Below are 14,162 nucleotides of genomic sequence, written 5' to 3'. Positions count from 1 at the left end.
TTTGTGAGGTGTGTATTTTGGTTCTGGATATTGAATGTTTCGTCTATTTTAAATGTTTTACTGTCATTGTTACCCAAAACAGTTTTGACTTTAGTATCTTTTTTGTGTGAAGCGCTTTGGGATTAAGTTTTAAAGGCGCTATATAAAAAAGAAATCATTATTATTATAATATTCCATGGTAAATCATCAGATATATTTATGGGAAAAAAAACATTCTTATTCTGGCCTGTACTAATATATTTGATAATACATTATATATAAATGCTCAATAATTATTGCTGTCAAATGAGCACATCCTACTGGTTTTAAGGAGAGTGGATTCAAACCAACAGTTATGGAGAACTTCAATTATTCGCTGTGATTTTAATATATGGTCTTTTAATGTTACCATATGTACTGTGTGTTCCAAATCTGCTGGATAAAGCTTTTTTGTTGTAATCATTAACTTAAAACATTTGAAGTGGGTGTTCTCTGTAAATCATGCTAAAATAATAAATGACAGTCATTAAAAAAACAAAACATTACAATTTCTAATGTGTTTATTAACAATTTGCCCATCAACTCCTACCCCATGTTTGAATAACTGGAAAATATACCTGCAGGGCAAAACATCCACAGAACTGCAGAACAAGCCTGTTTATTTTCCATCTATTTGAATCCATGAATATTTAGATCACCTTCAAAATATGAAAGAAACAAATATGTCAGAACAATCTGCATGTTTTAGCCCGTTAACCAACCACATACAACATCTGCTGCAGTAAAAAGATCACATTCACTACATTTGCATTGATGACGATGCATATTAGCAAACAGATGAGCACAGAATATGAATATGATATTTTTTATTAGGTTTTTATTAGATTTATTAATTATAATTTAATTTTACATTAATATTCTGAGTAGATCTACATGATATACATCATCAATAAATTGTACACTGAATTTTTATCTTATTCAGTTATTAAACTACACACAATGTGCTTTAACATTTACAGTGTTACTTGCAATTTTGGTTGTCAGTAATACTTTAGAATGTACAGTGCACTTGAACATTTGCTGCCAATTTTTACAGCATTAATGGCTATATTAACAATATTACCTAAAATTTACAAGCGCTCTGTAAATTAACAATTACCACTGTTGTAGTTTCATTTACAGTGCACGTGTAAATTTTACAGTATTTCTTGCAACCAAAATTGCCAGCAATACTTAAAATTTTACAGCATTTTTACAGTGTTGTGCCTAATAGAAAACTGTAAAAATCAATCCTTGCCACAAATTTATTATTTATTATAATTATAATTAATTATTATAATTATTTATTATGTGGTGGCTTTGACAACTTCATGCAAACTGATAATAAATGAGATGCTGTTGTTTGTGACTGGGAGAGGGCTATTTACCTGAAAGCTTAAACAAAAACACAGCTTTCTGTTTCCAACAGTACGGAGAACAAAAGATGTCACAGAGGACAAAAAAGTCAAATGCACACAATGACACTAAAACAAAAGGTAAACCAAGGTATAGAAAACCAGGAGTGCTGTTAGGAACCAGAGTGAACTCTAACTAAACGGGACTCACAGAATTCAGAGATAATGTATTTCTAGGAAAATATAGATAATCCGTGATTTTTACAAATTGTTCTTGTGTTTTTCCACTAAGGATACGTCACTGGCATGCAGTAAGGTGACAATCACAATGCATCTCATGTGAACTACAGCACAGAAGCGACATTGTGCAAAACAAAATCACTTTATAAAGCCTTTACTTAAGTATTGCACATGCAAGTATAAATGCACAAATGCATTTAAAGAAATGTTAAAGTTGCACCACTTCAAAAGCTATCTGTGAGTTTTCTTAGCAGAAACTTGCCTTAATCTGTATCTGACATGGTAATAGGTCTGTGGAAACCCAATCTGTTGCAGAAAATGACAGACTGTTTCCTCATTGGAGAAAGCAGGTTGGTCAGGATTTCTTTGACTTTCATCCAACCTTTACTGGAAGACTAATATATATTTAGAAACAGTTACATAAAGCACAACATTTTGTATCGAGATTCAATTTCTGCTGCAACCAGAGCTTGATCGTAAAATTGTGCTATTCTCAGGACTTATTCTCAGATTTCTAGACGATAACTAGAATTTTTTTGTTACTACTAATTTTCCATTCATCAGAAATCCTGCCATCTAAGACTATTAGACCAAATAAATGGTATGCAAAAGAGATTTCATCTAATTCTACATCGCAAACACCAAACTTTTAAAGGAGAGTATATTCTGAAGCCAGAATTTTGAGTTCTTCACTAATTAACAGACTTTAATAAAATGATTAATAATGGAAAATGGTGCTTCCTCATCCTCACTCAATGTTCCCGTCAGTGATGTCAGAGTGCTTTCAGAAATCGCACCAGCCTTTAAAACAGGACTGATTGTTGACTGACGTGTGAAGATTTTATCAATCAGCATGGTCAAAATCTGGGGCAGTACGGTGGCGCTGTGGGTAGCACAATCACCTCACAGCAAGAAGGTCACTGGTTCGAGCCTTGGCTGCATGGGTCAGTTGGCGTGGGTTTCCTCCGGGTGCTCCAGTTTCCCCCACAAGTTCAAAACAAGGGTACTTGGGTAAGCAAATTGTCCCGAGTATGTGTGTGAATAAGATGTTTCACAGTACTGGGTTGCAGCAGGAAGGGCATCTGCTGTGTAAAACATATGCTGGATAAGTTGGAGGTTCACTCTGCTGTAGCGACGTCAGATTAACACTTATGGGACTAAGCCGAAAAGAAAATGAATGAATGAATGATTGAACGGTCATAATCCATTTTTGTATATTTGAAAATCAGTTTTGGTTTATGTTTTTCACAATTACTTTAAAATTATTTGCCATTAATGTATTATATACACTCAAAAAATTATTTTTGCTGCTTGTTCAAACTATTTATTTAATATAAGTTGAAACAAAACAATTATTTTGTGTTTTTGGGACAATTCGATTCTTTTATGTTTAATCTACATTGCAAAAATTGCAAAATTGTTGCAAACTATTTATTTGTGTTGAATTTAAACTAACAAATTAAATTTAGTTCAACTGAATTTGTTAGCTTAAATTCAACCTAAGAATAGTTTACAACCACTTAACTTAAATCAATTTAGTAAATCTAAGGAATCATGTTTGAATTTTTTTTTCAGGGTACTTCAATTTGTAAAAGTGTAAAAAATGTAACTTAATTTTTGTTGGGACAACATGAAGTAATTGTGTGGAACCCAGCATTTTTCACAGTGTATAATCATTTAAAAACAACATGTTTTAAGGAACATTAAAGAATGTTCTTTCATCGGTTCATCAAGCATTGCCCTGATCACCCTTGCCTTACAGCATAGACTTTTTAAGAATTAAGTTTTTTTTTTAAGTTTTTAGCATAAATCAGAGGTCTGTCGTCATCATGTACCTGAAGGCTGATCTCTAGTGTTTTATTCCTCTCTTTCTTTCAAAGAGAAGTTAAATCGATGTAAACTCCCAAAAAAAAAAACATGCAGCAAAAAAAAAATAAAAAAATTGTGTAAATGCTGCATTGTGTCTCAAAGTGGTCAGGATTAAACGGAGTAGCATAGCTCATTAGTCCTTGTTGACAAGGCTGTGGTATTAAGAGTTTTTTTTTTTTTTTTTGAGAATTGTAGGTATGCAAGCTTCTGGTAAACTGAAACGTCTGGTCAACCTATTTATAGATTATTCGTCACAATGAACTCGAAAACCCCTTCACATTTTTTTTTTTTTCAAATTCAATACATAGTTCACCCAAAAATTGTAATTCTGCCATACTCATTCTTTATCGTTCTACTGAGTTTTTACTTCTACTGAACACAAAGGAAGATGTCTTGAAGAAAGTTGGAAAAGAAGTTTTGAAATGATGACAGCAAAGTTTGTCTCGTATTTATCAAAAATGTACAACAAATCTGACAAGCCATTTATTCATACATTTTCTTTTTGACTTAGTTTATTAATCAGGGGTTGCCACAGCAGAATGAACAGCCAACATAGGTTTTTACACAACAAATGCCAGTACAGCTGCAACCCAGTACTGGGAAACATCCACACACGCTCATAGTTTATTCAATTCACCAGTACTGCACGAAAACCAGAGCACTTGGAGGAAACCCACATGAACATGACGAGAACATGCAAACTCCACACAGAAATTCCAACTGGAATAAAAAATAATGGTACAATAAATGACGATCTGTGTCCAAAAATGAAGATCAATTCTCTCATGCTATTTCTATATTGTTTAAAGCAGTTTTTTTGTTGTTGTTGTTGTTTCCATGTCACACTATAGGTTATATGGTGGTTTAATATTAAAGAAACAGTTCAGTAAAAAATTTATAAATATATACATATATATATATATATATATATATATATATATATATATATATATATATATATATATATATATATATATATATATATATATACATATATATATATATACATATATACATATATATATATACATATATATATATGTATACATATATATACATATATATATACATATATATATATATATATATATATATATATATATATATACATATATATATATATATATATATATATATATACATATATATATATATATATATATATATATATATATATATATATATATATATATATATATATATATATATATATATATATATATATATATATAATTTATATTAGTGACCCTCAAACATCAGACTTCAAACTTCATGAATATATCTAGTCTTTCCTTAAAAATGTTGTTGGACAAAAAAGTAATCATTACTCTTGGTTTTTAGTGTCTACACATACCCCCTACCCCTACAGTGTTGGCATTTGCTCTATAAAGAGTGCATGTGCCTGACAATGTCTGTGCAAGTCTGCAGCCAGATGCTACTGGCTGACAGTGTGATAAATATGTAAGCAAGTCTAACATGTCTTCAGTGAGCAGGACTCTCTAGCGGTGATTTCTGAAAATGCAGTGAGTGGAATAAATAATTTTTCAGACCTGTAGATCGCTTGCTTTGCTGCAAGGTTGAATTTGCTTTCTGCTCTAAAAAGCACATTTGAAAACTGTGCTTAAAAAGTGCTTATGCAAGTCACTTGAAAGTAAAACTGTCTGCTCATTGTTGATCAGAGTGTATATGTTTATGTTCATTTGCATCATCCATCAAGACTGACTGACAGATTGGCTTTTTGTGGATTTATGTCAAGGTGTGATCCAATCTAACTGAAAGATTCTGTACTTAATTTATTTTAAATTTTATACACCCTTTAAAATAAAGGTTGTTTGTTGCTATTGTTGTCTCTATGAATAATCTTCACATTAATAGAACCTTTTCATTGCGCTAAAGGTTATTTATAGTGAAAAATGCTTTAAAATCATTAACATTTTCGACAAGAACAAAAAGCCTCTTTTGAGACCAGAACCAAAAAAGGCTCTATTTGTACTGAATAGACATTTGAGGAACTCTGAACAAATGATTTTACATAATCAAACACCACTGTTTTTTATGTAGCCCTTTTTCCATTATGAATTATAAATTCAGGTGGTTGGCTGGTCATTTGGGTTGGAACTTTGGCTTTTTTCATTTTGGCACCCAATAAAATGGCTTAAGAGTTTCTTCATTCAGGCAGAGAATCAGGTTTTAAATCAAAGGCTCTAATTGTGAAAACATGTACTCCAGATAACAAATAGGGAGAAGGTCTTTTAAAAATTGATGCAATTCTTGCAAGATGACTACTTGCATTTTCTGTTGTCAAAGCGTCTTTGAAAATATAAACGGAATGTATTGGAATTTTCAGACGTCATCTTAGTTCCTCGTGTTAATCGTGTTCCCAGAAATAAACATGCACAGAGTTTCTAAAAAAAAAAAAAAAACATTAAACAAACAAACACAAAAAAAGTGTAAACTGATTCTAACTGATTAGCTAATGACTGATTCTGAATAATTAATCTGATCTCATTTATATGAGGAGGGCAACCAAACTATAATTTGACTTTTCAGACTTACTATGTAAATATTGCTTTGCCTCTACTTAAAAATTACCCAATTTTAGAAGGTCAAAATTACTAATTAGATATTACAGTATCTTTTTATATGATATCAAAAGACACAAAAAAATTAAAAAGCCAGCATATGGATGTTTATCAGCTCAGTTTATAAAGAATTTATCTAAATAACTACAATCATCTCAGACATTCCAGTAAGGCAAACCCCCATGCATCATGTTTTCAAGTCACTGCCAGTAATCTAGCAATTCTCAAAACCAAATTTTTGGTGACCCATGAATTTTGAAGTTTCCAACAAAGGGAGGACTCACTGAAAGCTTTACGAGAATCTCCACCTCCCTCAAAAACAAAAAGAGTCTTCCTTCAAAATACTGTAACAGATTTTGAGAACAGGACAGCGGTGCAAAGGAGACACATACAATACAGGTAATGCATTTAAAATATACAGCACAGTTCGTTTTAAGCAGATATGATGACTGTGTAGCTGCTTACTACATTTTGCCCATATGAATCTTTCTGACATATTTATCATTTATATATATATATATTGCATATTTAAGCTTAAAAATACTAATAAATTACAAACTATTTGATAAAAGAAAGTTGTTCATGTTTGGTTTTAGATGAACAGATTTATTATAGACAGAATTTTAAAAATTAGATGATTCACGCAGAAAAGGGATCATTCAAATGAAATTACTCAAAGCTTTTGTACTTCAAAATTAAAATAGCGTCTATAAATCAAAATAACATTACAGACCTGACTTGATTTTCACAGAGAGGATCTTTTGTGTGCCACAAAATAAAGCATAATAGTTTATAATGGCATTTAGAGTGAGAAAACCTTCAACATTTTTATTTTGGTTGAACTAATTATATTCCTTTCAGGTTTTTAACACATTAAATACATTTATTTAAAATTCTAGTATTAAAAAGCAGCTTATTTATATATTACAACTGTTACAATTAAAACTTCCTTAACTATCGTTTGATGAGTGCCTTCATAACTTATTTCATTCTTCTTTTGCACAGAAACAACATCTTCTAAATGTACAACAGAAAAAAATCAGGTATGCCTAAGAACACAACCACAGGAACCAGAATAGCTGGAGAAGATATTAGACTACAAGAAAACACTTGGCTAATATAATTTATACAGATTGAGATGAGTTATTATTCTGTAATTGAGTGTATGCTTTCTTCTGCAACAGATTCAACTGCTTCAAACCATAGTGAAGCAGCTGAGATGGAGGACTTATGTTCAGGTTTCCTGTACAAATCCCCTCCTTCTGGCCAAATAAGAAAGATGGTATGGATTTTGGATTTTGTAAACTTACATTTTTTGCAGGTTTTCTCCACATTTCAAATAAACGGTTTCATTGTCTATTGCAGAAATCCTGGAAGCGTCGCTTCTTTGTGCTTGAAAAGAAAAACAACGGCAGCCACGAGCTAAAATACTACAAAACCACTGAGAAAGACAAAGCTATAAAGTCCATTGAGGTTTCAAGGTAAGACAAAACTTGGTGAATGCTTTTCAGTTAAATAAATTATTAATATTATTCAATGATAAATACATTTATATACACTCCTATGCAGCATCACATTGCTCTACGTGGGACCCGAATCACATTCGGCTTTTGAATGGATCTCTAAAACCTTCAAGTGCTCTTCTTCCTCTGTGCTCTTCATGAAAACAGAAAATCCAACAGACAAGGTGCAGCGAGAATACTTTTTCATCGGCGACTCCAGGTTTGTCATGATTACCTTTAGTGAACTTTAATTACTTAATAAAAGTACAATAATAAACGAACATTTATTTACAACAAATAATCTGTTGTTTTCAGTGAGGAGGTGAATAGATGGTTTAATGCTATATTCGGAGTTTTGAAGGTAAGACATTCTATTTTTAATGTGAAAAGCTGCAATTAGTTTCTTTATAAATAATAAAATGATGCACTTTTATTTAAAAAAATGGACTGAATCGTTGTTAAATATTTTATTGCATAACCCTTATAAAAATGTATATGCATGTCTATTGACAAACCATTGTATACATGTGTTCATGCATATATTGATACATTTTGTTTATCTAAAAATCATATTTTGTTGATAAATTTACTCTTGGTAAGTTACTATTGTTTAAATTCTTGAAAACTTTAAGTATTGTGAAAATCAATCCATAACATTGTGTTCAATTCTGATCAATCTTGATTGTTTTAAATAAAAAAAAAAATATTTAATGAATTCCAATGGGGTTATTAATGGTAATTCTTGGATTCCATGCTCTTATTTTAAGATTTTAAATTAGCAATTAAAATTTACATTAATAATCCTATTATTAATGTATGTAAATGCAGTGATTACTAAATAAAATTGTATACATTCAAAGCTTTAAAAAAATCACATTCACCATTTAATTGGTTTTATTCAAACTAAAAAGTCTTTTTTTTTTATGTGTTCACAGAATTTCAAAATTGAATCACAAACCAAACCACAAACCATGACAGAATCCACTGACAAAAACCCTTGTGACAGCGACAAGGTAAATTAATCCTCAATGTTTCTCTCTTATGCTTATTGTGACTTAAACTGACTTCCCAGCTGAAATATTTCTTCCCGTACCTCTCGCTGTAGAGTAAAGCCGTCAGTCGACCCGCAGTGCCTCCAAGGACGAGGTCTTTTGAAGTTGTTACCAGCCATCCTGAAGAGTGCTGCCAGCAAACACACAATAGAAACCGATCTGAAACAAAGGTATTGCATTGTTGTAATTTTAACACTGCCACTAAAACCAAACACTTGCATCGTTATACATTATTAAATTAAAATATTTCATGCTGATACAACTGCTTGACTTATTCAGGTGAGTGAAAAAGAAGAAAGCCTTGATGAGACCGGAGAGGAAAGCAATGAGGAGCTGTCGTCAGAGTAAGACAAACTCTTATTCTGGATTTAAAATGTACATTACTTTATCGTTAAAATGTTAAATAAACCATTCTATTTGTAACTACCGTAATTGTCCTTGAAAAAGTGGTGCGATAGAATCATTCGTCTGATTAGCAGCTTTTAGCAAATTTAAGCTGTTTGCAATTATTAATAATTACACTGTACACTAAAAAAGTGATTTGTTACTAAAAGCGAGTAAACCAGTTGCCTTTAAAGAAACAAATTGACTTTACAAAAATAATGTAAGTAAACCTAGTTCCTTGGAACTTTTAAGTTGACTTGTTTTTTGCAATTATGCAAATTGTATTCACTTTTTTTTTTAATGAAAGTAAACTAATCACTTTTTTTCAATACACATTTACAATTACTATACTTGCTTTTTTCAGCTTTTCTGTATCTAGCAAAATGACAGTAACAAAAATAAATCTGCTCTTCCAGACTCCAGTGTGTCTTCTAAATTCAATAAAGGCTATAATTGTAGATTTTATAGACTTAATGAAGCACCAAATATGTAATACTGTGATAATTACAGTAATTGTTTGAAAACATACTCTAAAAAGGGATTAGTTGACATTAAAAAAGCACAATTAGCATAATTATAAAAAGTCAACTTAACATTTCCAAGTTTCAATGGGTTTATTTTCTTTTTGTAAAGTCAACTTGTATTTCAGACAATTGGTTTACTCGTTTTGATTAACTAATCACTTTTTACAGTGTAAAAAATGCTGGGTACAATCGATTTGTGTTGGGACAACATGAATGAAGTTATTTGTTTTTAAAAAATGTAAATTTGTTGTAAAAAAGTTGTCGCAAAAAATCCTAAATAATTCTTTTGCAGATCATTTTAATTTAGTAATTTGAACCAACAACAAACATAACTTCCTTAGTGTATGAAAGCTTGTTTGTAGTAGTCAAGTGTCATTTTGCAGTTTTAAAATGTATGCTGTTTCTCCATGATTTTGCTGACTGACTTGTTTTCTAGACTCATGCTTTGTACAGAAATGTCAGTGATATAAATAATCAGTTTACTTAACAAGTATTTGCCTTTTTCCTAAAGGGAGAGTGGGATTGGTTCATCTGAAGACAGTCTGTTGACCTGTATGACGCAAGTCTTCAATAATTTAAAGACACAGGAAAAAATCACCGAGCCACACAGTCAAACACCACAAAGGTAAAAACAATTAAGCATAAACAGAATATTTCTAATGTAAAGCTTCCAGTTGTATGAAGTAACCAATTATTGCTTATTTTCTTATTATTACTTATAATCTTTTGCATTTTTTTTTTCTTTCAGTACCACCATCAGCGACATTAACAATACAGACTATTGTACTAACTTCAATGGAAACAGGTGATTTATGCTTTATCTGTATTTCAAAAACATTTCTATATTCTTTAGAGAGCGGTTTAGTTGAAAACACCTGTCAGAAACCCCATCCCCCCCTTAACCTGCAGAATTCAGTTGTCAATCAGCTTTGATTATGAAATTGTGGTTTTGGAATCCAACCACATTTTTACACTGCGTTCCATTCCCCAGTAAAACATACACCTTTGTTGAGAAGGAAATCAGCTTAAGTGCATGTGAACTGAAAAACCTGGTCTTTTCAGAGGAGACAGGAAGACTACGGTAAAACTATAACAAATTGATTTTAAAGTTATTCATAATAAATAATTGCGCCATGCATATTCTATTTTTTTGTGTTTATGAAGCATGTTTGGGTAAAATTTCAGCCGATTCAAATGTCACTCGATTGAATGGGCGTTATTAGTGGTTATCAGCTGATAGATATGGACCAGTAGGGGTCTTCTGGGCCTACTGGTAGGTGCAGAAGTCTGTTGTCATCCATCCACATGGTTAATCGACTATAGATCACATACGGCTGCGCCCGGAAGTTAACAAGAATTATTTATATTATTTATTGAACTTCCCATTAATTGTATTTTATTAACATCCACCCCTACCCCAACCCTAAACCCAACCGTCACAGTATTGTAAAAACAGAACTAGATCTGGAGTCTTCTTTATTAGAAGCTGATTAATCACAAGAATTATTTATTGAATTTCCCAATAATTGTATTTTATTAACGTCTACCCCTACCAACCGTCACAGTAATGTCAAACAGATCTGAGTCTTCTCTATTAGTATAGATGATTAACCATGCGGATGGATGTTAACAGTCTTGTGAGCCTACCAGTAGGCGCAGAAGGTCCCTACTGGCCTATATCTATCAGCTGATAACCACTGATAATGCCCATTCAAGCGAGTGATAACATTCAAAGTGGGTGCTAAATTCTGACGTGTTTTATTCTATAAAGATCTGAAAACATTTCTTAAAAATTCCACTATTTTTTTTTTACAAAAAAAATTATTAGAATAAAAAATTTTCATATCTTTATGATTAAAAATCTTTTTTTTTTCTCCAAATAATGATTTACTCTTTTCAAGTTTTTTTGGTTATATTTTTACATTTCATAAAACATGTAACATAAAAATGAACAGCTTAATTTTACATTTAGAGAAATGCCATCTTTTCACAGAATACAACAAAAAATAAGTTTTATCTTTCTCAGATGTATAAACTGTAAATTCAATGCCATCTTAATTTTTTGACATATCATTTTTGACAATCCTGGCTGATGAACACAGAAACTACAAATACTACCACTTACGTTTGTTATTTTTCCATTTCATTTCTTCTACAGCATGAAAGGTAAAAAGCGCGAGGTGTCATGCTCACTTCATGAGGGAGATGAGATCCTAGCATTCAATGACCTGTTGACATACACAGTGGAGGACATACAGCTATACATAAGAAAACTTTCCAAGGGCGAGGTAATCATGAGTAGATCAATTCTTTCCACTGTGTGATCACAGCTACAGCGTGATACTGACATTTTTTGTTTCCCCTCTTAGGTAACATTTACAGTTCGACGGCTCAAAGACTCCATTCCTATGTGTTCTGAAAGTTAAAGACAGACAAAAACAAAACAAAACAGCCTAATCTCATACGACTTTACTTGTTGAGCTGCTTTGCTAGTCCCTTCACTTTTATTAAAATCAGTAATTGTTTCTTTTTGTTTTTTCAGTCCAGTGAGTAAGCTGATAATACTTATTAATGTAGCAAAACTGCTAGTTTTTCTAGTGGTGATTTTTGTAAATGAATTATTGGTGACAAATTGTACAGGGTGTCAACAATAACACATTAAGCTTCTGTCTTCTGTCTACAATAAGTCTTGTTGAGCTTTGAAATCAAATATAAAAAAATGTCTTGTTTTATTGTGCTTGTTTCAAATTACTGAGGTTAATGGGGCAACAGACTTGCATGCATTAACAGAATCTACTTTTGGAAGTAAATACATGTTGCATAGAATTACAATATTCAAACATACTTAACAGTGTTTGAATATTATATGCTGGTGAATCTGTCCTAAATTAAATTGCATTTAATTGCAATATATGATATAACCACATGGTGGCAGAATGATACAAACTGAATCTTATTTCTTCAATTCTCATGACTCAGTAGCTAATTTATACCAAGGCATTCCTTAATATACTATATGTATGGTTTCTGCAAGTTTTATAAATACTCAAGACTTTAAGATGAAATAAAACAAAAATACATCAAGTAAAGGACATAAAATAAGTATGTTTTTTAATATATAAAATACAGTAAGCAGTTAATTAGTTGACTTTAAAAGTTTTTTTACACACATATTGTATTAAGTTTATTTTGTTTTTAATGTCACCAAAAAATCCTCCCAAACTAGGTAAATTACTTTTTCTATACTATTTAATCACATTGTTAAAAGCTATACTAGTTCTTCCTCAATATTTACCTCTTGTATTTCAAATCAAATATATAGATTCCTTAAAAAATAAATTTATATTTAAATATATATTTATTAAGTTTTTTTCTTTGAAAAAAATGAAGCAAGTTTGAACAAGAAATATCATGCATTAATTAGCTAATAAAGAATATTAATAAATCAACTCAAATTTTAAATAATAAATGCACAACTAACATAATATGCTGATATGTTCGTTTAAGTAAAAAAATCCAATTTTGTTTAATTACTTAAATTCTTCATTTTGGATCTCTAATGAAATCTAACGAATCTCTAAAATTTCTAATATAAAATTGAATAAAAAAATAGAGAGAAAAATATATAATTTTTTTGCAGTGCTAGCAACATTTAAATCATCAATCAGTCCCTAAGAATTTATGCCTTCTGCTCTGATTAAGCACATTTCTATGGTTTTAAATTGTGGAAGGGTGAATAACACTTCTTACAACCCACAGAACCCCAGCAGTATAATTGCTATTGCTTTGAAATCTGTCATGTTGATACACTATCCAAATGTGTTTGATTTTTTTTTTTTCATTTTGAGATTCAGATATTGAAAAAAAAAATCTAAATCTAATCCTGAAACACTATATTTTAAAGACTTTACTGGAAAAATGTTGATCTGGATGTATAATAAACATAAAAAATGCAAAACCATAAAAAATAACAGCAACATTCCAATATACGAAAAGCAGAGTTATTAGTAGCATTTGAAATAAGTTTAATTGATTTATTTATATTTATGTTATTAATCACGTATAAAACCATCAGATTTAAAAAAAAATGCTCTAAAAGAGAGCATACAGTATGTGGTCCATTTCAGCATTAGCTATACTGGCAAGAAGAAAAACACAATAGTAAAAGTCAACACCTTTAACCTTTATAGCATTGCACTTAAAAGGCAGATTAGAAGTCATTTTGTTTTCAAATATAAGGCAGATGCCAAAACCAACATTTGGTCCACTGAATAGAACAAGTCCAATCAATAAAAGGCACCATTAACTGTGGTCAGTAGATTTCATTGTTGTTGTCAGTTTACTTATTGCCTTGTTCCACAGCTTGAGCTTCTGAGGGTGCAAGGTGTTGAGCTGAGGTTTCTGGGTTCAGTCATCCACTCATGGAAGAAGCCCTCCATGGCTTTCCTGCTCCTCCAGCTGCCCACATTCACCGTGGGGATGATCTTTTTCGGCCGTAGCCACTGAACAAATCGTTTCAGCTCCAGAAAACTGCTGTGCTCGCTGTAAGGAATACCTGAAATAGATAATTATAGAGTAGGCAATGGCTCTCAAACTCTTGGAGATGCTCAGAAAAAGCTATTTATACAAAAATTAC

At 31.3% G+C, this 14,162-nt stretch overlaps 2 protein-coding genes across 5 annotated transcripts in view; one reads left to right on the top strand and one right to left on the bottom strand.

Annotated features, from left to right (window-relative positions):
• Positions 1 to 6,028: 6,028 nt before the first annotated feature.
• plekhs1.1 (pleckstrin homology domain containing S1, tandem duplicate 1) lies at positions 6,029 to 12,256 on the top strand. 2 transcript variants are annotated; one of them, XM_005156235.6, is made up of 14 exons: positions 6,029 to 6,463; positions 7,070 to 7,107; positions 7,249 to 7,346; positions 7,430 to 7,545; positions 7,634 to 7,786; positions 7,882 to 7,927; positions 8,502 to 8,579; positions 8,672 to 8,788; positions 8,898 to 8,962; positions 10,038 to 10,151; positions 10,275 to 10,331; positions 10,518 to 10,607; positions 11,685 to 11,814; positions 11,896 to 12,255. In XM_005156235.6, the coding sequence occupies exons 2-14, from the start codon at positions 7,086 to 7,088 to the stop codon at positions 11,950 to 11,952; spliced, it is 1,143 nt and encodes a 380-aa protein (XP_005156292.1). In that variant the 5' UTR covers positions 6,029 to 6,463; positions 7,070 to 7,085; the 3' UTR covers positions 11,953 to 12,255. The 2 variants fall into 2 exon arrangements, with proteins under 2 accessions (XP_005156292.1, NP_001108036.1); NM_001114564.1 differs by lacking the exon at positions 10,518 to 10,607 and having other exon boundaries at positions 6,426 to 6,463; positions 11,896 to 12,256.
• Positions 12,257 to 13,530: 1,274 nt separating this feature from the next.
• The window catches only part of dclre1a (DNA cross-link repair 1A (PSO2 homolog, S. cerevisiae)), an 81,371-nt gene continuing 80,739 nt past the window's right edge, over positions 13,531 to 14,162 (bottom strand). For 2 of the 3 annotated variants that reach the window (XM_073917423.1, XM_073917422.1), the window contains one exon: positions 13,560 to 14,081. In XM_073917423.1, coding sequence (XP_073773524.1) covers positions 13,870 to 14,081 — 212 coding nt within the window. In that variant the 3' untranslated portion in view covers positions 13,560 to 13,869. 3 annotated transcript variants of the gene reach the window in all.

Source organism: Danio rerio, chromosome 12 (genome assembly GCF_049306965.1).
Source record: "Danio rerio strain Tuebingen ecotype United States chromosome 12, GRCz12tu, whole genome shotgun sequence".
Classification (NCBI taxonomy): domain Eukaryota; kingdom Metazoa; phylum Chordata; class Actinopteri; order Cypriniformes; family Danionidae; genus Danio; species Danio rerio.
This window is presented reverse-complemented; position numbering and strand designations above follow the sequence as displayed.

Bases quoted from the DNA above. Each gene is read 5' to 3' on its own strand.
- plekhs1.1 (XM_005156235.6), top strand. From the start codon at position 7,086: ATGTACAACAGAAAAAAATCAG. The intron at 7,347-7,429 runs GTATGGATTTTG...TGTCTATTGCAG, and splicing joins CTGGCCAAATAAGAAAGATG to AAATCCTGGAAGCGTCGCTT. The intron at 7,928-8,501 runs GTAAGACATTCT...ATGTGTTCACAG, and splicing joins CTATATTCGGAGTTTTGAAG to AATTTCAAAATTGAATCACA.